General features: G+C 39.6%; 1 protein-coding gene and 1 pseudogene across 1 annotated transcript in view; both read left to right on the top strand.

Annotated features, from left to right (window-relative positions):
* Positions 1 to 5420: 5420 nt before the first annotated feature.
* Gnptab (N-acetylglucosamine-1-phosphate transferase subunits alpha and beta) overlaps positions 5421 to 25827 on the top strand; it is a 78300-nt gene continuing 57893 nt past the window's right edge. The window contains exon 1 of the mRNA XM_046429430.2: positions 5421 to 5700. Within this exon, the coding sequence (XP_046285386.1) occupies positions 5584 to 5700 (117 nt within the window). The 5' untranslated portion in view covers positions 5421 to 5583. The remainder of the gene's footprint in view (positions 5701 to 25827) is intronic.
* LOC131423615 (eukaryotic translation initiation factor 4E type 2-like) lies at positions 5722 to 24209 on the top strand (annotated as a pseudogene).

Genomic DNA, 25827 nt, shown 5'->3' with positions numbered 1-25827 from the left:
AGAGAGCTTTTAGGGTGATAGAACTATTTTAAAGCTGAATTGGCATGGTGGTTGAATAATTCTGTAGCTCTATAAACCATTGTTCCCCTATGTGGAGTCAATTTTATAGTACATAAATTGTACTTCCATAATGTTTTTCTTAAAAAAAAAGTAAACAGGGTATTTTGAGAGCGAGAGAGAGAGATGATAGATATATGATATATTTGGGGAAGTAAATGGAAATAGAAACATTATCCATGAACTAACAATGAAGTGGTTTTTGTTGTTGTTTGTTGTTGTTGTTACTGTTTTTGGTACTGGGGATTGAGCCCAAGGGTGCTTAAATACAGAGCCACATCCCCCAGAACTTTTTATTTTGAGGCAAGATCTCATAAGGTGCTAAGGCTGGATTTGAACTTGCAATGTTCCTGTCTTAGCCTCCTGGGCTGCTGGGAGTACAGCTGCTGGGATTACAATTGTGCCCAGCGAAATTCTCTGGTCTATTTTGTCTGAGAATTGGTCATAAGATTCCAGAGGAGTTCTGCCCCATAACCTGGAGGAAGCAATGCTGCTCAGAGAGACCAAGAAGAAAGTTGAAGCAGAGAGATCTTGTTGGGTTTCCCTACCTAGTCTGTCACCAGGCATGCCTTTGCAATTAAATCTCCATAAACACCCACAAAGAACAAGGTTAAGAGAACTTCCAAATAGATGAACATGTAAAGGATCCTGGAGGTTGGTACACCTCCACGCCCCTCCCCCTATTTGTCCATCTATTGATCTATTTACCTTTATCCTTTGTAATGTCTTTTATAATAAACTAGTAAATGTCAATAGGTGCCTCCCTGAGTTCTGTGAGCTGCTCAAGCAAATTAATTGAATCCCAGGAGGGGGCTGTGGGAACCTCAGTTGATAACCAGTGGGTCAGAAGTACAGCTGAGACAACCTGAGGCATGTGAATGTCATCTAAAGAGAAGGGACAGTTTAGGGACTGAGCTCTCAACCTGTAAGACTTGCCACTTTTTCCAGGTAGTGTGAGAACTGAATTGGATTAGAGGAGGCCCAGCTGGTGTCCCCCATTGCAGAACTGATTGCCTGCCTACTGGTAGGAAGAATCCACACACTTTTTTTTGACCATCATAGAAGTCTTTATGTTGATTGTGATGTGAGAGGAGAGGAAAATAGTCTTTTTTTCCCCCCAATGCAGCTATAATCACTATGATAAATTTAGAACATTGTCAAAGCATTGCAGTAGAAAATCAGAGTGCCTGTGTCAGTCTTCCAAAAGCTGGCTGCAAGATATTTAGTTATGCCCTTAACATTGTGATGTGATAATCAGTGTTTATGGACAATCAAATATGTCTGTGGGTCCTCACTGCTTTGGGTTCTAAGGATCAGAAAATGAAGGAAAGTTCCAAAGGCTTGGAGATGAGGAATTTAATCCAACTTTCAAACATAAGGGTAGGAGTTAGCTTTTGCAAATGGTTAGGTTTTGCAGAGTATATCATGGAGGACTTGATATTGACCTGAGAAATAGAACCTACTATCAAATGAAGGCTTGTGAGAACTTACACAAAGTTAAGTTAAGGGATGAAATTAGGAATTAAAAGAGAAAGAGAGACATAGAGAGTAAACATATTCTTTTTAACAAATCTGAAATTTAACAAAAACAGACTATGTAATGGGCAATAAAAGAAGCTTCAATGAATTCTAGAGAGTTAATGTCATGCAAACTATATTCTTTTACCATGTTTTGGTCAGATTAATTATTTGTAGATTGAAGAATCCATTTGCTGCTTAAAGCAGAAAGGAAATAGGTTGGGAGGCTGGGAGTGTAGCTCAGGAGTAGAGTGTTTGCTGGGTTCAATCACCAGCACCTCAAAAAAAAAGTAAATATAAATGATAAAGAAAGGAATTAAGTTGGTTCCCTCATGAACTGCTGAGAGGGTTGAACACAGGGAATTTGTGGGATCAGCTTCTAAAACCTCAGATGAACAGAGCTGCCAAGGGAGCTGCTGACTGTCAGGATCAGAATGAGCAGAATCAGGTGCCTTCCACAGAAGCAGTATTGCCTGCAGAATCACACCCCATCTACCTTGATTCACATTAGCAAACAGAGGTGTCCTTTGCCCTGCCATCTTCTCCGTGTAACTCTTTTCCAGGTTAAAATCTGTGAATTCATCTGATTAAAAGAATATAAGTCATACCAGGACCCCTAGCTTCTGGGTTGTGTCAGTAGTCAGTCAATTGTTGCCTCCCAGCTCCAAATTCATCTAACAGGCTCTGTGTTAAAGGACTGGACTCAGGGGGATCTCCTTTGCGATGATGCTAAATTTTGTCAGTAGAGGGCGATAAAGGGATATTGCAGAAAGAAGGAGACTCCTCTTCCTGATTCCAGCCTGTGGTTTTGATTTTCCTTTACTTCTATTGCATGGTGAATTAGTAGATGAGTATGTGAGACCAGCACTGGTGCTTTGCTGAAGTCATGCATGCCCAGAGAATACACTCTTTTAGTGATCTTGCTGCCCTAGGGTAGTTTGATGATCACCTTGCTTTGGTTACCTTGATGGGGATATAGTGAGCCCTGGACCTGACACCCAGAGCAGCACCCCATCTTGCATTGTGCACCTGAATTCGATGCCAATATCTATGGGATGCGATAAAATTAGTAGTCTTGAGAACATTAAATTAGAAGTTTTAGAGGGAAATTTATAGTTTGAGGAAGATTTATTACCAAAAAAAAAAATGCACATGAGACTGTAGATTCAATCCCCAGAATTGCAAAAACAATCAAACAAAAATCAGAAAACAATAAAGACTGAAAAAAAAATTATCTAAGCATTAAATTTCAGAAACTAGTTCAAGTGCAGCAAAACAAAGAGAACAAGAGGAAAGGAAATTACAAAGATAAAGGCACAAACCAATGAAATAGGAAGCCACATGAAAAGATGGGCATGATGGGGCAAGATGGTAATCCCTGCCGCAGTCTGGCTGGGCACACAATCACCAGCCACCACACAGCTTGTAGATTCAAACAGCAACTCTTTATTCCCGAACTCACACCAGCCGTCTACAATCACGTTCTGGGGAAATCCACGTTCTCTGCCCAAATCCACATCCACTGGGCTTCTGTCTCCCAAAAAATACTGTCTGAATCCCGTGAGAACTCAAGGGGGAACTCAGGCAGCAGGATACGCCCTATTCCCAGCAGGAATAATCTTAAACCTTAAACCTGGAACCTAAACCGGGAACGCCCTAAACCCGATTATCTTAAACCGGGAACACCCTAATCCGCCTTGGTCCTTGAGCAAGGTCACCTACATTCAATGTCACTGCAACATGGGGTACGCTGGCAAGGAAATTGTCATACCTACTTGGCTAATGGCTCCCAGCAAATCCCAGTTGCTGGGAGGCTAAGACAGGAGGAGTACCAGTCTGAGGCCAGCCTGGGCAACTTAGGGAAACCCTGTCTCAAAAAGGAAAAACAACAACAACAAAAACATAAGATTCAAATAAGTAATCATAATGAAATGAACAAGCAGAGAGTAATAACATAGACAATAGAGATTTTAAAAACTAGATGAATGACAAAAATGATCTAGGGCCAGTCAATTCTCCAAATGAATTATTATTTCCAGTGCTAGGGATAAAAACTAGGGTCTTGCACATGCTAGGCAAGCATGCTAGAGCTAAGTTACACCCCCAGCCCGCCAAGGAATCCTACCTCAAATTTTAGTTTTATTCTCCCTGACACTCTAGTTTGTTTTTTTTTTTAAATAACACATTGCAATTCAACTTATCAAATTTTAATATATGCCAACTCTATCAAATTTCTTAGCTTATGAATTCCAAACATATCCTTTATACACATAAAATACATGCAGGTCCAGGGGCAAGAGGTTCCTCTTTGTGCTGGATTGTTAACTTTGGTTGTTCATTTTATATCATGGCCGAGAAAAAAAAAAACATTCAAAGATGGTTGATATTTTAGGTTCGAGATCTAAAAAAAAAAATTTCATTGTCTCCTGAGTTTTGAAGTAATTGAGAAAGCTGCCCTAGGTTATATACAGTTGGCGATTAGCTTTTTGTCTGATAAAGTTAATTGGAGGATGTTGTTTTATATCTTTGGACAGCCAATACTTCAACCCTGAGTTGGACTTTCTAGAGACTGGTCTAGACTCACAAGCAGATACTCATAGGGCTGTCAGAGTGACTTAGAATATTTCTAACAAGTAAAAACACGGGGCTTTCTGTTCAATGTGAAAATAATTTTTTTTTTTTTAGTGTAAGTATGTTTCAAATACTGCATGGTATATATTTATGCTAAAATATGCATTGTTTATCTGAAATTCAAATTTAACTGGGCCTTCAAAGCCCTGTCAAACTCTCTAGTTCCATCTCACTATGCCTCCAGCTCTTTTTGCCTTAATTCAGCGCCTTCAACATGGTCAGCCTCCCTTCCCACCCCTCACATCTAGTTCTTAAGCCTTATCTTCCCCATCATCTCTATTAGCTTTCTTTGACTGTAATACTTGATATAATGTACTTATAAAAAAAAAAAAGGTTTATTTTGGCTCACAATTTTGGAGGTTTCAGTTGATGATCAGTTGGCTCCCTTGCTTTGAGCCTGGAAATAACCAGGTGCTAAACTAGATGTGCCATGGTTGGTTCCCTTCCAGCATGTTGCACTACTTCTATCATAACTCTTTTATATTTAGTGGTTTACATGTTTATCTCCCCCACTAGACTCCCTGAGAAACAATTTCTGAATAATAGACACGAAGCACCAGGCACCAAGATAATAAAACCGTATTTAATGAATAAATGAACTTCAGGTTCCACATATTAACCCAAAGGTCTCCTCTTTAAAAGAACATGGACCGGGGTTGGGGGATGGGTGTCAGGGACTGGGGTTAAGTTCCACACAGTGTCTCCTCTAAGCGCTATGAAAAAACCATAATTTTTTAGTTCAGGATGGAAAAGGGTTTTTTTTTTTTTAATCTTATTTTTTTTTTGGTGGGGTTCTTTTTTTTGTCTTTTTTGGAACTGGGGGTCGAACCCAGGGCTTTGCGAATGCAAGGCAGACGCTTTGCCACTGAGCTACATCCCAGCCCGAAGGAATCTTTGCGCACAAAAATATTCCAGCTATCAGCACGGTCTGAGGCTGGGCCTGGCTTCGGGGGCTGGTCCTCTCTCGCTTGCCTGTCAAACCCGGTTGGTGGATCTCAGGGCAGCCCGCAGAGCCTGCCGCGCACGCGCAGACAGAAGGGCGCGCACCTGCTCTTGCCCCTCAGCCCTCCAGGTGGCGCTAGCGATCCCCGCCGCCGCCGTTGCCTCTCGCCGGGCCAGACCCGGGCGGCGCCCGCCGCCTCGCGGACCTGGGGTCCGCCTCCGCTGCGCGGAGGGCGTGGGCTCCCGGCTCCCGGAAGCGGCTGCCGCGGCGCCTAGCCCAGCGGGCGTCAGTCCTCCGAGCTGCAATGCGCGGCGCCGGGAGGCTGTGACCTGAGCGCGGCGGCCCAGCCGGGGCCCCTGAATGGCGGCTCGTTGAGACGGCGGAGGCGGCTCTGGCTCCTCCGGGCGTGGCGTGGCGTGGCGGCGGCCGGGGTGATGCTGCTCAAGCTCTTGCAGAGACAGACCTATACCTGCCTGTCCCACAGGTATGGGCTCTACGTCTGTTTCGTGGGCGTCGTTGTCACCATCGTCTCCGCCTTCCAGTTCGGAGAGGTGAGTAGCGGCGCTGCCGGAGCCTGCGGACGCGCTCGGCACCCGGCTCCCTGCCCTGCCGAGCCCCAGGCGCCCGCGCCCCGCGCGTCTCCCATCCGCCCTGCAGCCCCGGGACCGGCCCCACGCCTGCGGTTTCCCGAGGCAGCCAGAGCTCGCATCTCCTCCCCAGCACGTGCTCAGCATCTAGGGTCGATGTCTGTCCAACCCACAGTGTCGGGGAAAGACGCTGAGTCCCCTTCCTTCAGGTACCGTCGCCAGGGTCCTCCTGTCATTTGGCGCTCTCCCTCAGGCCTTGCCCTCCCTATTGAAGCTCTTTCCCCTAGAGTTTCTTTTCCCGTTTCCCTGGCGCTCCTAAATCCTCCTTCCCGGCCTCTTCTTCAATTTCCCTCCCTTGTTGCCACCCTACTAATCTTGCCACCTTTGACAAAGCACTTTATTTTCTTCATCTCTCTGTTAATCCCATTTCTTCCTATATCTCAAAACTTTTGTTCCAGAAACCTGTTTTATTTCATGTGAATTTGCAACGGGGAAAAGGTACTGGCCCCAAATTCAAAGGACTTAGCTGTGAGAATATTTATTTTATTTTATTTTACTTTTTCACGTTTGCTTTCTTATTTTGGACAGCAGTATGTCAGCTGATGCCTGGAGGCCCTCATGGTAGCTGTGCGCACCCTGATGTTAAAGATCTATTGGCTACTTCAAAGGCCTCTCCAGCTGAGAATAGGGCCCCTGTCATGTGGCCGGGACTGGGTAACTTGGACTCCTGCCCCAGACCTCTTGGTAGCCACACAGGCCCTTGGGTCATGGGATATGGTAATAATTTAAATCACATAAACCCAGCCTTTCCTGATCTGCTCTCAGTTACTGTGCAATAAGTAGTTCAGTTAGACTGTCAAGTTCAGAGGATCCAGGCAACAGGTGTGGGAGCCAGCAACACCCGTGTTCAGTGGGTTTTGTGCCCATTTGGATGTATACTTTAACTGTTTTCTGGATTGAAATAATCCTTTGATTTAGACTTAATAGTTATTTCATTTAATAACGATTGTATTGCTTAATACAGTGTTCTTTGTGGGGGCCTTTTTTTTTCCTTTTTGCCTCCTGAATGCTAAACCACACCACCAGCCCCAATAGAGTATTTTTTTCCCCATCTAAAACAAGTGTACGGAAACTATGAATAGGTAAGCATTGAGACAGCATGTGTATGTGACTATAGAGAACACCACTTTTGGCAACAGAAAAATTATATTGTCAGGTGGTTTAAAATTGATTTACTTGTCTTAACTTTTTTTTTTTTTTTTGGTTAGAAGATTACAAAAGGTTTTAAAATTAACAGAGTGTTTTTTAAAAATGCCACATATACACATTTGCTTAAAATATACCCATTCTGGATTATTAGCTCCATAAGAAAAGATGCCGTGTAAATAACTGTTAACAGTAGCTCAAATATAGTGTCAGATACTGCCAATATATGCAGACTATTTGTTTAATGTCTGGCTGAATTATATGCATGCTTCCAAGTGTGTACTTTCAGTATGTATTTCTAGAAACTACCGAGAGAGAGAGAGAGAGAGAGAGAGAGAGAGAGAGAGAGAGAAAAGGAAAAGCCTCATAGATAAGAATGAGAGAGCCCTAGACTTGTAAGTGTAGAATATCTGCTTAATGTTATCTACCCGTTGACCTTTGTTTCATGTGTTATAACTTAATGTATCTATGCGCAGGAAAGTGTCTCATAGCTTTTGGATGATCTGATTAATTTTAAGTTAGCTATCAAATCCCTTGCATTAAAAAAAGGTAACTTAAGCATACCAGTTGTTAGAATTTTTCATCTTTTATACCTTTTTTCTTTTTTCCTTTCATTCATTTATTCTGCCCCTCCCCCCCAAAAAAAAAGACATTTGTCACTGTTTTGAAATGGCCAAAGGCCTTAAAATTTAAACAGACAAGAGAATGAGAGGCAAAGAACTTCAACAGGTGGCATGGAAAACAGGCAGCTGGCTGTGGTTAACTTGTACAGCATAGTAGAAAAGAGGAGATGCAGGATTAGGCAGATCTGGGTTTGAATGCTGGCTCCAGGTAATGATGATCATGATAATAACTCACACTTTAACATAGGCCTTACCAGGTCATTTAATCCTCATACCAACCCTGTGACATGGGTACTATTATATACCCATTTTACAAGTGACAAAACAGGCATTTGCACAAGTTAATGCAGCTAATTCATGCCAGTGATGAGCTTCAAACTAAGGCAACTTGGCTCTGAGGCTGTTTACATTACTGTTTCTCAAACAGACCAGGATCCTTCTTGTCTAATCTGAAAAGAATATTTAAACTCTCTGAGCTTCCTCATCTTTAAAATGAAGGCAAGAATATCTTCCTTGCAGGGTAGATACTGAAGACAAGATCTGTGTGTAAAGAACCTTGAACAATTCGTGGCATGTAACAGACCCTTATTAAATGGTAATAGCTACTGCTACTATTGGTTATTATTATCATCATGAATTATTTTATGTCTTCAGTCCTTATTTTGAAATATACCCTGAAAATAGAATGCTTTGATCATATAGTTAATAATACTGACTTATTAATAATTAATTATAATGGATTAAAGGAATAAGTTTATTGTTAACTATGAATTCATTATCTTAATTCCCTCTTAGTGTAAGAAGTATTGGTTGCTATGTTTTGAGAAACCATTTGTATACTTACTCCAAATTTTATAATTAAGGGAGGGAAGTATATAAAAAGCATTAAAAAAAAAATTTCCTGATGTTGAGCCAAGTGTTTTCTAGAGAACCCTTGGGAACTCTGATAAAACAAAAGTAGAACTGGACCCAGAGGTGACACTCCACAGGATAGGCCCTGAGAATTGGGACTAATGGTCACAGAAGTACATTGCCTTGGGGTGAGGGTATCAGGGAGGAGCTTGTCTGTGGTAAACTCCTTGACTTAGGCAAGTCATGTGGCCTTTGGGAGCCTTAGTTTTCTCATTTACAAATGAGAGCACTAGATTGACTATGCTCTCAAGATCCTTTTTAGCTCAAAAATGTCTGATTTTAAATATTCATTCTATCTTAATTGCTATTGTATATATTTTAAGATGTATTTTTGAGGTAAATAATTTACTTTGGGGTCATGATTTTTTAGTTGAATTATTTATATGCAAGTACACAATTTCTTATCAGAAACTTCTAGAAATATAACATTATAATTAAACCTCAGGGTTGTGGTTGTTGTTTTTTTTATAGTGAAATATATGAATATTCTCAGTGAGGAAAATACAATCTATAAATAGCCTTATGTCAGTTTCGGTCAAGTTTTGCCACAGACAGGTTCATGTTAGGTCAAGTTTCCCTATAAGGTACAAAGCCATCTTTGGTGTGCAGGGCTTTTGGATTTCAGGATTGCGAATAAAGGATTATAAATTCCCATGTACATGTACATCTGTGTGCCTTTTGTGTGTATATATAAAATATGTCACTCCCTTATGTGAACTAAGTGTGGAAACAAATATCCCCAAACTGACTTTCATAAGGAGGTCAGATAGGTTCAAATAGAGTTTTCTCCTACCAGATAGTGCTTTTCCCCTGGCTTCTCTGCACCCTTTTGCTTGCCTCTTTTCTATCATCATTTTGGAATAATAAGATACTATCATTCAAGGGAAAAGAGGATTTAAAAACTGGGTATAGCTCAGGTTACATTTTGCCTCGGTGACTCATTTCTCACACTGGTCCAATTTCAAGAAAGAAAATAGTTATCATGTTTGTATTTGATTAGTTAATTCATTAAACACACATTTTGAGCATGTTCTTGGTCCAACACAGCAAATAGATGAAGTGGAAAGAGATTTAGTCCGAGAGGGAACAGTCTGGCCTGATCCTAGCTCCAGCACAAACTGATTCTCAATGGTTCCCAAATTGAGTAACTCCCAGCTGCTTTGTTGGTTGGGATCTTCCATTATTATCTGTTTTATAATTTCTTTTTGGTGGAAAAAATTTATTGTTTAAAAAAATTGTGTTTAAAGTATTAGAGTAGATACCTAAGTCCCTCCCCCATTTTTGGTTTAATGTTCTGCAAGTATATATTTATTGGGTGCTTCACATTAAAAGTATAAACTATGTAATATTATGGCATTAGTGTTACTGAGAAAAATGCCAGGGCCCACTAAGCTTTTTTTTTTTTTTTTTTTAAAAGAACTCTTTCTTTGGGGGGATGTGGGAGGGATACACAGCCCAGCTAACTACCAAGCAGGGACCTTGTCTTATTCTCTGTTGCATTCTTAGCACCTAGAAAGTGATTGATCAAATAAATACCGGGTGGATGGATGGACATATGAATGAATGAATTTTGAACATTTTTAACCAACATCCTTTCAAGCTCATTCCCAGTAAAGATAAGTTTTCTACTGTGATTCAGAGTGTCTGTAATCACCTTTTATTTTTCAAATATGATTGATCTGATTATAACTTGCTCATTTTCATGCTCTGGAATCATTCATGTTTTGGTAACTTTTTGAAAACTGGAGGCCTGCTGTTAGAATGTCCATAGTAGAGTGCAAGGCACTGTCAGAGATGTAGAGGCTTTGAGCTTCTATATCTTGAGCCTCTAGCTGAGATGAGGTGACAGATGCATGAGGACTGAGTAATGGTATAAAGGAGGAAGTAATTGAGTGCTTGAATAGGTTCACAGAAAGTGCTTAGAAAGGCAGCAGAAAAAGAAAATTTATGGGTTGAAACATCTTAGAGGAGGCTTAGAGACCTTTACAAGGTGGCACAAACTTTAGGGAGGCAAGACTATTTTAGGCAGTAAGAATATTTAGGAATAATTTGAGTATAGTTTGGTAATATCGTAAAAGTTTATGACCTCTCTTACATTTTGAATTCCCAGTGGTTAAAAATTGTTCTTGGTGTAAATTAACAGTACTAGGTTGCAGGTGGCAGACCCAGTTCAGACCTGGTTTATTAAAAAAGGTGTGTTATTAGCTGGTATGATCAAGGATATAGTGCAAGTCTCTGGCAGAATTGGGATTGGGGATGCTCAAATGGTGTTGTCAGGAATCTCTTTTTGTCCTTTGTCCTGAGAAGTAAGCCAAAGTGGAACTGGTTCCACTTTGGTTTACTTCTCAGGCAGGGTTTTCCCATATGGGAGCAAAGATTGTTGCTGGCAACACCAGCTTCTATTCTGCCAGTTCAGTAACTGCAGCAGCAGGACAGTTTTCTTTCTCATTAGTTCCAGCTAGACCCAGAGCTGCCTGCCTAGCCCAGAGAGCAAGTGCCCTTCTTATACCCTTGTTACCACCTGGATCATCGCCAGAGCTAGGGGACTGGGCGAGGTAGACTCTCAGAACTGAACCACATGAGCTGAGGATGGCTTCCCACAGGATAATTACAAGGCAGTTACTAAAGAACAGGGCAACAGAAGTCCTAAACACTGGCTTGAGTTGAAAGCCATTTCCTTTTCCTGGCCTTTACATTGACATTAAGTCTGTGATAGTTGTTAGCCCTTTACCTTGTTGCAAAAGATGCAAAAATAGGTTGTTTCTATTTTTAATATCTTGTTAATTGATTCATGAAACTTGTATTCTCATATGGGTTTATTAATATGGAGTTTTGCTAAACACAGTTCATTGTGTCCTTGTAAATCTTTCAGTATTAAATCAATTCATAATTTAATATGGTGATTTGATAGTACCATTTGACCCGACTTCTTCTTAGAGGTCTAAATATTGTTCATTTTATTAATGAATTTTAGCATGTCGTGAGAGAAAAACTTGACTTTCTGCAGCATCTGGCACTCTGTGGGTCTGGAAATTTCCCCTCCAACTTTCTTCTGCAAGGCTATCCTCCTCACTCTGCCTTCATTCATTGTGCCCTCTCAATCTTAAATGCTGGGATCTGTAAAGCTCCATACATACCTACCACTCTACCACTCTACCTTCTTGTGACAGATGGTGCACATTTATCATGGTCCTTTTTTCTCCTTGAGTCCAGACATAATTTCAGAATAATTTCTTTAACAGTCTGAGGTTCCTTCAACTTCTGAGAGCTCTTCAGAAGATGGTTAAAGAACTTGTCCAAAGGCTCAGTGATCCTTTCCTGATATTGGCCCCATTAGGCCGTAGAGCCTTCCTGAATGAAACCCTGAACAGTTGTGTTGTGTGGGGCAAGATTTTCTTATGGAAGAAGAATTGGTAAGTGACACACTGAGTAGGTACATTGCTAACAGGCCCTCAGTTGGGCCTACAGCATCTGTTATATGTCTAGATTATACAAACTCCCGTGGTCACTTTAAATCACAAAGCATAATATCCCTTCAGCAGTTAGAGTGGTTACTCTCATGGCATGGTGGAACTTAGAGCTTAGGTTGGCGCTTCTTGCCTCCCTAGCTGCGTGGTACAGGCAGGAAGCCTGCAGTTGAGGGGAGCACAGGTATATGGGGACAGAAAGAGACCTCTGCTGGTGCTTCTCTTTCTCAGTTACCTGTTTATGATCCTTCCTGTGAGTTCAGAAGGCAAAGAGGCGAGGTAGGAAAGTCCTTCCTAAACAGATATAGAGCTTTCTGGGATTTGTACTGACCAAGCTTGCTCCTCCTGAGGGAGTTCAAAGGGCATCCTAAGTGACCATACCCACCACCCTCACTGGGGCTAAATCTGTTGTAGTGACCACTTTTCACCTCAGAGCAGGTAGCCAGGTAGCCCTTCCTAGTTCTTAAGTGTGACACAAGCATGGTGCCAACTCCATGGACCTATAATGAGCTCTCTTGGTGATCCTGTTGAACTCTTAACTGGGCTTGGGTGGGGAGGAGTCATCAGGGAATAGGAGTCATGGGATAGGAGTCAGGGAATGCCTCTGATTCTGAAAAGCCTCTAATCTTCAGCCCTTGGACCTGTGATTGGGATGTTTTTCACCCTCCTGAGAGAACGTGGCATCTCGGTCCAGCACTTCCCTTTGGAATGTGATATCTTGTGTTTCTGTGCCTCAGAGGAAGCTTTTAGTTTTCCATGCCCAGCTTCTCAAGGCTACTACCAGTTAATTGAGCTTGCCTACGAGATGAAACTTGCCATTTCTGTACTGAGCATCCTGAACCAAGATGGATTCTCTCTTATCTTCAGGTCCCTGTGCCCAGCAGAGTGTCTGGCTTATTCATTCATTCAGTGAGTACATGTTTGTCAAGCTCTGAACCAGGCCCCTGGGGGTATAGCAGTGAAGGAAGCAGACATGGTTCCTGCTCATGAAGAAATTATATTCTGGTTGTACAGCCAGACAGTAAATGCTCCTTCATAACAGTTTTGGGAAATGATGCAGAGAAGTAGAGGGTATTGGGTGAGAGACTTGAAGTGAGAAGTTTTTTCTGGTGGCTGGGGTCAGGAGAGGCTGTTTTGGTTTTGTGAGCTTTACTCTAGAGGGTAGGAATTATTGAGGCAGAGGACAGGAGGCAGGTCTGCTCTAAGCAGTGGTTCTCAGCTGGCAGTGATTCTGCCCCTCTCCCCACCCTCAGGATATTTCACAATGTCTAGAGACATTTTTGATTGTCACAGTTGGGCATGGGATGGTATTAGTGCTACTGGCATTTAGTGAGCAGAAGCCAGGGATTCTGCTAATGCACAGCCCCCCAAGCAAAGAATTATCCAGCCTAAAATGTCAATTGTGCTGAGAAACTGTGCTCTTTTCCACAAGGAAATAATGTGAAGGCCTTGAAGTTGGGGTACATTTGAGAAGGTAAATGAAGGCCGTTGTGTCTAAAGGTTGAAAGCAAGGCAAGGTGGTTCTAAGGTGGAGTGCATTTGGTGGTGCCCTTTTCCTAGCACCTGGTAGATTAAGATTTTTAGGACTTCAGTGTTGGTCCAAGAACAATGGGTACCAATAAAGGTTATTTTCACTAGCATTTAATAGATAGAACCCAGAATACCACCAAATTTTCTGTGATGCATAGGACAACCCCCACAACAATGATCAGGCCCCAAATATTGATGGTGCTCAAGTTAGGAAATCATGAATCAAAGAGCCAAGAATGGCTGCCAGGTAGTCTACAGGAGCCCTGTACTAGGCTGGTGGAAAGACATAGAAAGAGGAGAGATTTGCAAGGCTTAGTAGGCCCAGACATCTTGTGTATGTTTGCCAGACACATCACTAACATCCTGAGATACAAAAGTAAACAAAATAGACAAGTTCGTTTGTTCTCCTAGACCCTAACTATAGGTGCTCAGTGGGTGTTTGTTGAATGAATACTTAGGGGCATCAAAATTTGTTTTGTTCACTAATTGTGATGTAGCCTAATGAGGAAAGATGTATTAAATGAGGTGTCTAATGTGTACAAGACACCTTGCAAAGTGTCTCATGGAAGATGTTGAGTAAATGCTAATTAGGTGCCATATGTCCCCTCTCAGGAGTGTTTTCCTGGTCATGATGCTCATGAAGACAGAAGTCAGGGACCTACCCTCTGGGCTGATGCCCACCTGGTGATCTTTCCCTAGAGATAGCAAAAAAACCCAAAAAAACCCCCACAATATATTTGATGTGACAACAGAGGAGGCAAGTGCTTGATGAATTTAATATAGCTTGCACTTTATAATTACACTGTAGACTTTCTCTCTCATTTCTTCTAAAATGTAACCTATATAACTAATGGATGATATATATTCACAATATATCTTTTTATGTTTATCCAAGCTTGGAATAATTTGTTCCCATCTTGTGATCCAGATGCAGTATCTTTAGCAGGTGATTAGTCAGCCTGTGTATGATTCATATGTGCACTAAATTAAACAGGAAAAAAGTGATCTTCAGAAGTGTTACAGACTTGATTGTCACAGCTGTGATGCATAATCAAGTCACACTTATGCAGGGTGAAATGTATTCTGTGGTCAGACTAAAAGTCACATGGCTCACTTTAAAATTACTTTCTAAAATTGTTTATTATTTTAGGATTCTAGTTTATCCTTTCCCCTTGATAAATCCCCCCCCCCATTACCTCTTTCCTTCAATTTCATTTTTTCCTTCCATTAATTCCAAAGTCATAAATCTTTACCAAGGCTTCAGAATCTGCTCATAAAAGAATCTACAACAAAGATTTATGGAGGCGTTTACTCTGAGCCAGGTTCTCTGTTTCAAACTAGAGACACAGTTTCTTTCTGGTTTTGAAAAAATCTCAATCCAGGCAGGGAGATGGGCAAGCAAATGATTAAATGAAGTGTCTAATGCGTACAAGACACCTGACAAAATGCATTGTGGGACAACAGCAGGGATGAGAGGATGAATAAATTCAGTAGCTTGAACGATGATGTCAGTGGGGACCGTGATCAGAATGTAGAAAACAGCACACAGAAAAATGGTAGAAATAAAAATGGAATGAGACAAGAGAGCAGCAGCAGAGATGGGTGACTGACCCTGGACCAGCAGAGCATCCTCTGCAGTACAAACATTTTCTGGTTGCTTCAGGAAGACTCCAAGCTATCCCACCAGCTCATGAAGCTGTGAACAGAACATGAAACAGATCTGTATCTGTGCTTCTGTGGAGCAGTTGTGGAGGCTTTACAGTCACATGGTATGTCCTGGGGACCTGACAGGCACAGTGACTTCCATCTCTTCAAAGAAGGAATGAAACACATGTGGGAGGTTAATGCAAATAAAAATGTTGATAAGCAGATTATTTTTTGCAGAAGAGCTTGGCCTCCTGTAGCTGGGAGAATCTCCTTCCTGCCCTGTTGGGAGAACAGTTCTTAGTTTGGGAGAAGGTCTATGGGGCTGTGATCTCTGTCCACTTCTAGGTGGTATTGTTTCAATATGGAATAACACTGCCAGTGACCAAGCAGCCACAGCCTGAATCCATGATGTGCTTCAGTATGTGCGTAGCCCACCACCCAACACCATTATGTACTACAAAGCACACCAGAAGCATCAAAATCCCAGGCAGGCTTGGGTTCCAAAGTCTTCTTTTTCAAAACCTCCAGAAGCTGTGTCAAGCATGACATGACCCTCTTTCTCTCTAGATGACACCATTATTGAAATCTCTTACTTTTTTGGCATGCTCCCTGGAAGATCCTTCTGTTTTGAACGAGAGGAATTGGAAGAGCATTTTATGCTTTCAGAATGGACTGACACACATAGCAACTATAGTAATAGCTGAGATCACTTAATGATGCTAATCTTGAAAAAATTGTGATAAATGAAGTTGAGGAGAGAGAGACTTGGGTGCCAGGCAATCTTTCTCTGATGGAGTGACATCTGTGCTTGTTCTGAAAGGAGATGGCTAGGAAGGAAATAGGATCTTTTTGGTTTTTTCCTTTTAAAGTGAAAGATACCATGGGTGTAAAGGTGTATATGAGACATTATCACCTGAAGAACTTCAGGGTTTTGGGGGTGGTAAAGAACTGAAGCTGGAGAGGCAGGTGGGGGCCAACTTAGGACTTGCTTATTGGATGCTGCTAAGGAATTCGGTTGCATCCTGAAGGAAATGGGACCATCAAAGGATTTAAAGCAAGGGAGTGATAAAATCAAATCTCTGCTTAGAACAATTATCTTAGAAGTAATATGGAAGATGAATTGCAATGGAAGAGAACTGGTAGCCACTGTCACCACTCACACTCTTGCTCTATTCTGTTCTCCACACTACAACCAGAGCACATTTTAAAAACTGAGTCAGATTACTTCATGCCTGTTGCATATAGTAGAAAATCTAGACCTTTTCCAATGGCCTGCATAAGGACCTAAGTGTGCCACCTGCCCCTTCTGAGCAACCTGTATTATGTAACCTCTGTGCATCATGTAACTTTCCACAAAAATGTTCCATAACAAGTAACTAAAATTTGCTGTCTTAAAGCAGGAGCAACAAATTAAGGCTATTTTTGTGTGGCCTGTAATTAATCTAAGAATGATTTTTACATTTGATATGGTTTCAAAATTTTTTTAAAAAATAGTATTTCACAGAAATATAAGAATTTTATGAAATTCAAATATCAGTGAACATAAATTTTGTTGGAACTCAGCCATGGCGGTTTGTGTATCTGTTGTCTGTAGCTAATTCACATTTTGCACAATGGTAGAATTGAATAGTTGGGGCAGAAACCATGTTGACCTATAAAGTCTAAGATGTTTACTGTTTTGCCCTCAGAAAAAAATTGCCAGCTCCTGACTTAAAATGGCAATTATTTGTTCCCTAGGATGTGCAGCTCAGAGGCAGTCAACCCATCAGCGTGATCAGGGTGGGTTGGTTGGCTCCATGCCATGTCCCTCTTCCTCCTGGGACCAGTGGGCCAGCCTGGGCTGACTTTCTCACAGAAGATCAGGGAAATACTTGCCAAGGCTCAGGCACACAGCTGGTGCAGTCACCTTGTTTTTGATCCTTGAACACATTTCGCTTGTCCTGACTTGGGAGCTTTGCACTTGTTGTTGCATCAGCCCATAGAGAGCTCTGTCCCAGGTCATCCCTTAACAAGCTCTTGCCGTTAGGTAGTTCTCAGCTCAGTAACACCTATCATCTGGAACGGATTTGAAATTGTATGTGGATATGTATGTTTTCTTACTTCATGTCTTAATTTCTCTGCATTACATTTTAGAGGTAAGCTCTGTGGGAGTGGAGGCTTTTCTTTCTTATTTATTCACCTTCTGGAAGCCTAGAATCTCCTAGAAGTAAGCTGAGTATGGAAATATTTTTTCATACTGTCTAAATATGGAAAGGTCACATGTGGTGAGAAGTTTCTAAATTTGAATGTAAAAGAAGAGATGTGAGTTTACTTTGTGTGTGTATGTGTATGAAATTTTAGTAGACTTTATATTTTAGAGCAATTTTAAAATACAGAGAATTCCCATATACCCTCTCTCCCCCAGCAGTCTTCTTTATTTTTAACCTCTTCCAGCAGAGTGGTATACTTGTTAAAATTGATAAACCAATATTGGTAGACTTTTTATTAGCTTAATTATTTTAAGATTCATTCTTTGGGTTGTATGGTTCTACGGGTTTGACAAAAACATAGATAAGTCATATATCTGCCATTACAGTGTCATGCAGAATAGTTTTTCTGTCCTGCTGTGGCCCTGCCCTATGCTTTACCTGTGCATGATTCCTTCCTCTTCCCTTCCCCCAGCAATCTTGTTACTGTGTGTACAGTTGTTCCTTTTCCAGAATGTCATTTAGTCGGAATCATATAGTATGTAGTCTATCCAAATGGACTTCTTTTTCCTATTTCTTTTGGTTTCCTCCTCGTTTTTTTATGACTTGATAATTCATTTCTTTTTGTCCCTGGGTAATGATCCATCGTGTGGGTGTACCAGTTTGCTTAGCTATTCACTTATTGGTGGACATCTCAATTGCTTCCAATTTTTGGCAATTATGAATAAAGCTGCTATAAACATTTGTGGGCAGGTTTTTGTGTAGACATAATTTTTCAGGATTGGGTAAATACCTGATGAATAACCCTGAATCCTGTGGTAGGCCTAGGTTTAGCATTGTAAATACTGTCAAACTCTTCTGAAGTAGCTATACACCATTTGTATTTGCATCAACAACGAATGGGAGTTCCTGTTGTTCCACATTTTCACCAGATGACAGTGTTTTGGATTTTGGCTTTTCTGTTAGGTGTGAGTAGGATCTCGGTTTAATTTGTAATTCTCTAATGACATATGATGTCAAATATCATTTCATATGCTTATTTGCCATCTGTATATCATCTTTAGTGAAGTGTCTTCAGATATTTTTTCTCATTTTTTTAATTGGATTGTTTTCTTACTGTTGAATTTTCAGAGTTTCTTATATATTTCGGACACCAGTTGTTTCTCAGATATGTGTTTTTTACAAATATTATCTCCTGATCTGTGGCTTATCTTTTCATTTACCTCAGGAGAGGTGCTAACCTAGATGTTATAGTATTTTTTAAATTTCAAATTTCAGCTATTCATGCTGGTATATAGGAAAGCAGTTGACTTTTGTATGTTAATTTTTTATTTTGAAACCTTACTATAATTGCTTATTAGCCTCAGGAAACTTAGTAATTCATTGGGATTTTCTTAATAGACAATCACTTCATCTATAAACAAAGGCAGTTTTATTTTTTTCTTCTCAATTCTGTTTACCTTTTATTGCCTTGTCTTGTCTTACTGAGTTACCTGGGACTTCCCTGTATGATGTTAAATAGGCATGATTAAATTCCATGCTTGTCTTGTTTCCAGTCTTAGGGAGAGAGTATGTCATTTCTCATCATTATGACATTAGTTATAATTTTTTTTGGTGTGGATATCCTTTTTTATTTGAAGAAATTTTCTTCTATTCCAGTTGCTGAGGGTTTGTTTTAATCATAAATGTATGTTAGATTGTCAAAAGCTTTTTGTACATTTATTGGTCTGATCATACAATTTTTCATCTTTAACCTATAGATGTAGAAGATTATGTTATTTGATTTTTGAATGTTGTACCAGACTTGCATAAATCCCACTTGTTCATGGTATATAATTCTTTATATATACTGCTGGATTTTATTTGATAATATTTTATTGAGGATTTCCACATCTGTGGTCATGAGAGTTATTGGTGTATGATTTTGCTCTTTAGTAAAATCCTGGCATTGTTTTGGTAGTAGGGTGATGCTGGCCTCATAGCATGGGCTAGGAAGTCTTCCCTTTGCTTTAGTTTTCTGGAACAGATTGTAGAGAATTGGTATCATTTTTTTCCCTTAAGTATTTGGTAGAATTCACCATTGAAACCATGTGGACGTGGTAGTGTCCCCCGCACTCTTTATATGGTTATTAATTATTGACTCAAATTCTTTAATAAACATAGGCCTATTCAAATTATCTATTTCTCCTTATGTGAGTTTTGGTGGATTGTAACTTTCAAGGAACTGGTCCATTTCATTGACCCATTTCAACCCTGTGGGTACAGAGGTGTTGATAGTCTTCCTTTATTCTTTTGAGAAGAAAGTATTATAATGATTTATTTATGTTTCTTTAAATTATTGTGGTAAAACACATATATCATAAAATTTGACATTTTAACCGGTTTTAAGTGTGTAACTCAGTGGCATTAATTACACTTACAATGTGTACAACCATCACTGCCTGTTTCCAAAACTTTTTCATTACCTGAAACAGAAACTATAACCATTAAGAAATAACTTCTTTCCATCCCTCCCTGGAGCTCCTGTACCTCCTTCTACCATTCTGTCTCTGGGTTTGTCTGCTCTGGACACTTTATGTAATAGAATTGTTTAATATTTTTTGTTGTTCTGGCAGATTCTGCTTGCTTTTCTATGTTTCTGTGGAGAAAGAGAGTAGAGCTGACTGTCGCACCATTACACTGACATCTATGCCTCCAGACTGATATTTTGGTTGTTATTTTTTTTTACGTAATATTTTATCACTTTATCCCTTAATTAGTCCATAATTCTTCACAAAGGAAGAAACTGTTATGATGGTTACTCTGTTGTCAGACTCAAAAATAGTGACACATCATGTTTATGAGTTGACTGATTTAAGCCTTAAATATTTAACTATTATTTGAAAACATAACTTTTAGTAGTTTTATAATGCTTATGTAAAGGTGCCATAATTTATTTACTCAGTTTCCTAATTTAATTTTATATCATTTTCATTTTTATAAATAGTGATGGTGATTTTATCCTACTTACAGAGTTTCTGAGTGAAACTATGATGATTTTCTTATCATGTGTTTCTGTTAATAGAATTAATCAGAGCAAAAGAACATGAACATGAACATTTCTTAGGTCCTTTGGTGTCCATATTGTTAATAATGACCTTGTAGCTATTATGTTAAAAAATACAACATTCTTTCCACCTAATTTATGACTTTCCAGCATTTCATATTCATAAAAGGTATATTTTTTAATATGCCTTTCATGGTATATTTTTTAAATGTTTTATCTAGGTAATAGTATGCAATGAAATTCTTTTGTTAATGAAGCTAAATACAATAAATATCACAAACAAATTGTATAAAATTTTATTTCATTAACTTTTTCTTTTTTAGAAAAAAAACTTTTTTAGAAAATTATTGTGATAGCATATTTGACTTGCTGATTAATGTCAAAGATGGAAGAGGATTAGTAGATAATGCTTAATGCTTAGGAGATATATAATTTATTTATTTTTGTAGTGCTGGGGATTGAACCCAAGGCCTAGAAGCTGAGCAAGTGTTCAATCCCTGAGCCACACCCCTATCCCAAATCTTAGAATCTTTAAGATACCTTGTTTTTTCTTTGCTTTTGAAAACTAAACAATAAATGTCCCTTCATCATTTTACACAAATAAATGATTAATTTGCAATAGGGGCATTAGCTGTGTGAGGACCTGAGTCCTGATTTCCACTTCATGCTACTTACTCAAACACTAATTCATCTCAAAAGCACTCTTCTAGACCCTAGGCCACGTCTACCTTTTTTGAATTCTTTGTGGCATTAGACAACACATATTTGTTAAATAAGTTTTTGTAAAGAGCATGAAGTGGAAATCGGGACTCAGTTCCTCACACAGCTGTTTCTTTCTAATCATATTTGATTAAAGAAGTAGGTTTTCCCAAAACAAAGTAGCTAAGTGCAGTAGAACACAAGTTAAAAATAAAAAAACTGACCCATTTCATGTTAGGAGTTGAATGGTTATTAACCTGAGTGTGGTGGTGCACACCTGGAATCTCAGTAACTCTTGGGAGTCTAAAGCAGAAGCATTCCAAGTTCAAGGTCATCCGGGGCAACTTAGCAAGACCCTGTCTACAAATAAAAAATAAAAGGGGCTAGGAATGTGGTTCAGTAGTAAAGTTCCCTGGTTCAATCCCCAGTACCAAGAAAAAACAAAAACACAACCAATAAACTACTGCAAAAAACACTACCATTGGGGCGATTTCTCCTCTTCACATAAACTAAAGGAACTGATCCAAATCCAAGACTTTCTTTTAGTGACTCTTAATATAAAACAAATTTTGTTTTCAGAAATTGGGAAGACTGTGTTGTGATCTAGGAACACTAAACTTTTGATCAGCAACATAGGAAATACCATCAGAGTTACTTAGCATTCTTACTGCTTATAATTGAAGAGACCTGACTTCTTGAATTTCATAGGGCAGCATGCTACATTTCTGCTGTACTAAAATGTTGAGAAAATGTGCTTTTACTAGGAGACAATTTTATATGCTTGTATAGGTCTAGGCCTGCTGTTAACTCTGTAATTCTATCCTTTATCATAACTATTTTGAAATGGATCTGAAAGAAAGAAGTTCTAGAGAGAAACTTTTATAGAGTGGTGAGCTGTTCCAAAATGTTTGCCTTATCAAACCAGTAGGCTTTTGTCCATTTATTCTGAGAGTGGTTGTTGATTTTGTGCCAGGCACTAAGGTTCTTGGAATAAAAGTAAAAAATCAAGTTCTTGTCTTCGAGTTGCTCTCAGGAGCAGAGAGATATTTTGTTTTTTTAATTCATGAGTAAAAATTGGACCCATTAGGTACCACATAATGATGACCATGTTTACATCATATAAAAGCTTAGACAAACATTTAAATATATCTTAAATTACACTGTAGCATTGTAAATGCTGCTTTTAAGAGGTGAACAGTTAAGTATTTTACTTATGACAATAGTCTGGTAAAGCAAATGATATTAATATTTTACAAAAGGAGAAAGTAAGACTAGAGAAGTTCTCCAGGTTTATATTACTGATAAATATGGGGTTTAAATTCATATCTTCTGATGTAAATCTTGTGATCTTTGCATTGTATACCAGCCCCACCACCCCCCCTTTTTTGTGGTATTGGGGATCAAACCCAAGGCCTCACACATGTGAAGCATGCTCTCTACCACTGAGCTACACCATCAGCCCAATTCTCCTAATAATTTTACCCCTCTTTTTTTTTTTTTTAACCAGAAATTCTTTAATACCAAGAATTACAACAAGGCTTGTGTATCATTCACCATTAATCTACCATGGCATGCATTTCATTCTGATCAGAAAAGTCTTTAAAAAAAAAAAAAAAAAAAAAGCATGTCCTAGTTTTACAATTTTAAAAAGTTTTTATCTGGGAGTTTCAGCAAGTGTGTGTGCTGAGGGAAAACATAAATTCATGTGACATTTATAAACACGCTAGAGCGGCAGTTCTGGGTCATTGAGTAACTGGTGTGTCAGATAAACACTTCAGCTGCGGATTTGGTTGAATGGCTGCATTCATACATGTGCATTTGACAAAGCTAGCTCTGTGAATAAGTGTCAGAGGAGCAGCGTGGGTGTGAGAGGGCGACACAGAGTTCAGCCTTGCCATTTGGTAGCTACACACTTGGGAGTGTCACCACCGGAAAGCGAGCTTACTACCTTCCTCACAGCAGGCAATTGGTGTAGGAATTCAGTGGCACGGAGCACCTGGCTTGATAGATTGGGTACAGGTGTGCATGTGCCCTTTTTCTGTTGTCAGGAAATTAAGACTGACTTTGGCTGCCATTTAGTAAAACTGACCAACCACTGATGCTGAATGCCATGATGATTCCAATGGAAGCTTGAAAGTGAGAAATATTATTAACGGGTAGAAGAAACTAGCTTTAGATGATATTTGTAATTCTTTATCAATAATACCTTATTTATGTGATACTTCTGAACATATTTTCATAAGTAGTTCATTGAGTCTCCAGTTTTATCAAGAATCACCTTAGTAGCAGAAAAAAGTAAGTACTCTAAGGAAAATAATTTAGAGAGGAGGTATCTGGGGGAAGAGCTCTAGGTGGCAAGTAGGAGAGATTTTTGAGGGCCAACATTGTATTTATAAAAAAGAAAAAAAAGTCTCATCAATTTCCTTTTTTTTTTTTGTACCAGAAATTAATTGAACCCACATCTCCAGCACTTATGTTTTTTTTCTTTTTTCTTTTTGAAACACAGTATTTTAAATTGCTTAGGCCTTGCTAAGGTGCTGAGGCTGGCTTTGAACTTGCGATCCTCCTGCCTCAGCCTCTGGAGCCACTGGGATTACACAATTTCTTTTTTCTTTTTTTTATTGCATATAGTTTGTGTGGTCTTGGGTGCTAGGGATTGAACCCAGTGCATGCTAGGCAAGTGCTTTACCACAGAGCTACATCCTCAGCCTTCTTTAGTTTTTTATTTCAAGACAGGGTCTGGCCAGGTTGTCTCTGTTGGCTTCAAACTTGTAATCATCCTGCTTCAGCCTGGGATTATAGGTGTGTGCCATCACACCTGGTTCTCCATACAAGTTTTATGTTTGCATTCCTATCAGTATAATGTTTTAAATGACTTGCCTTTATAATGATGGTTCTGGAAGATATGTTTTGTTTATCCAAGACTTCTAGTGTTCCCCACATATTTCTCATGCCCTTTATTCTTCCATTTTTCTGAGAATCTCTGTCCTGTAGCACCATAGAAATCTAATGAAACAGACACTGTACCCAGTTTGTAGTTAAGAAAATTGAGACCCGAACACTTGTGGCCTGCCTGAGGCTACCCAGCTACCAAGGAGGAGAACTGGAGATGTCTATACTCCTGTTTTAATCAGATTTTTCTCTGCTGCAACTAAAAGACCCAACCATAACAATTTTATGTTATGGTTGGGTCTTTTAGTTAGAATAAGTTCTGAAGATCTATTTTACATTTTTAGAGGATGAATACTTTATTTGAGAGTTCTCAGTTTCAGAGGTCTTAGTCCATAGAAGACTGGCTCCATTCCTTGGGGCTTGAGGTGAGGCAGAATATCATGGTGGAAGAGTGTGGCAGAGGGAAACAGCTCACATGGTGATTAGGAAGCAGAGAGAGAGAGACTTCATTCTCCAGATACAAAATATATACCTAGTAGCCATGCCCCCATTGAACCATTTCCTCTAGCCACACCCCACTTGCCTATCAGGCAAGTAATCCTATCAGGGATTAATTCACTGGTTGGGTTAAGGCTATAACCCAATCATTTTTCCTCCAAACCTTGCATTGTCTCACATATGAGCTTTTGGGGACACTACATACAAACCATAACAACTCCCAAATCCAGTCTGCTCTTACATGCCTCCAGCTTAAACCAGGGAACATTTTACTAAGAAGCTGATAGATGGTGAATTTTTTGATTACATTTGGGTGACAGCTAGAATTGTAAGTACTTCTGTACCCTCAAACAGCTTATAACTTAACTAATCTAAGAAAATGCTAATATGGGAGAAAAGATAAGCAACAATGAGAAATCTAAATAGGGCAAGAAATGTTATAAGGTAGTGGGTGACTGACCACCAAGTCCACAATAGAGGTCACTCAGAGTTCTGTGAAGGCAGCATTTAGATTGGCCTGAGGAATACGGAATTGTTTTTCTAATACTCCAAAGCACTTTATAGATGGTGAGATTAATTTATCTGAGGAGGAAGAACAATATGGTAACATAAAGCAGATCAGCATTCTTGGCCCTTTATGAAGCGGCCCTCTCTGATACCTTCTACTTATCTTCCAGGCAATGCACCAGCCAAGAACACTTTCATTAAGTTTAGCTTTTTGTGGTTTGTTTTAGAAAAATAATAGGCTGGTGGTCCTTTTGCAAAGTACATAGAGATACTGATGGGAAATCACTTCTGTTTGTACTTATTACATTGATAGAAATTGATGTAATTGTATTATTGAAAATAGGTACACATATAAGCAAAGTAGATAGCATTTATAGCTGTGGGTTTGCTGTTACACGTGATACCAAAGGTAGCACTCATTCCCTCTCTTCTAGGAATTTGCAGTCCTGCTGGAGAGACCAGTGATTTGCATGTGTAACCTCAAGTTTGCTGTAACAGAAATGAGGCCCTCAAGTCCTATTAGCTCTCATCCTCACTATGCCTGTTCCTCCCCTGTGCTTAAATGACTCCACAGTACATTTATTGACTTGGACTAGAAATTCTGGAAACCTGGCATTCACCATTAATTCTCTTCTTCACTCTTTCATCCAGTCTGGTAGCAAATCCCTCCGGCATACCTCCGTCCCCAGTGGCAGACTCTCCTTTATACTTTAAGACTCTGCAAATGTTGCTTCTTCTAGGTAGTCTTTCTTGGTTTTCCTAGGAGGCCCACACTTCTTCAATGTGGCTATAGCCAGCAATAAACTTCTCCATTAAAAAGTGACTGTAGGAAAATAGTGAGATGTTGGCCAGAGGACACAAAGCTTCAGTTAGAATAA

Source organism: Marmota monax, unplaced genomic scaffold (assembly GCF_021218885.2).
Source record: "Marmota monax isolate L192 unplaced genomic scaffold, Marmota_monax_Labrador192_F-V1.1 WCK01_AAM20220418_F8-fsc00051, whole genome shotgun sequence".
NCBI classification, from domain to species: domain Eukaryota; kingdom Metazoa; phylum Chordata; class Mammalia; order Rodentia; family Sciuridae; genus Marmota; species Marmota monax.
Note: the sequence above shows the minus strand (reverse complement) of the source record. Positions and strands in the feature narration are given on the sequence as shown.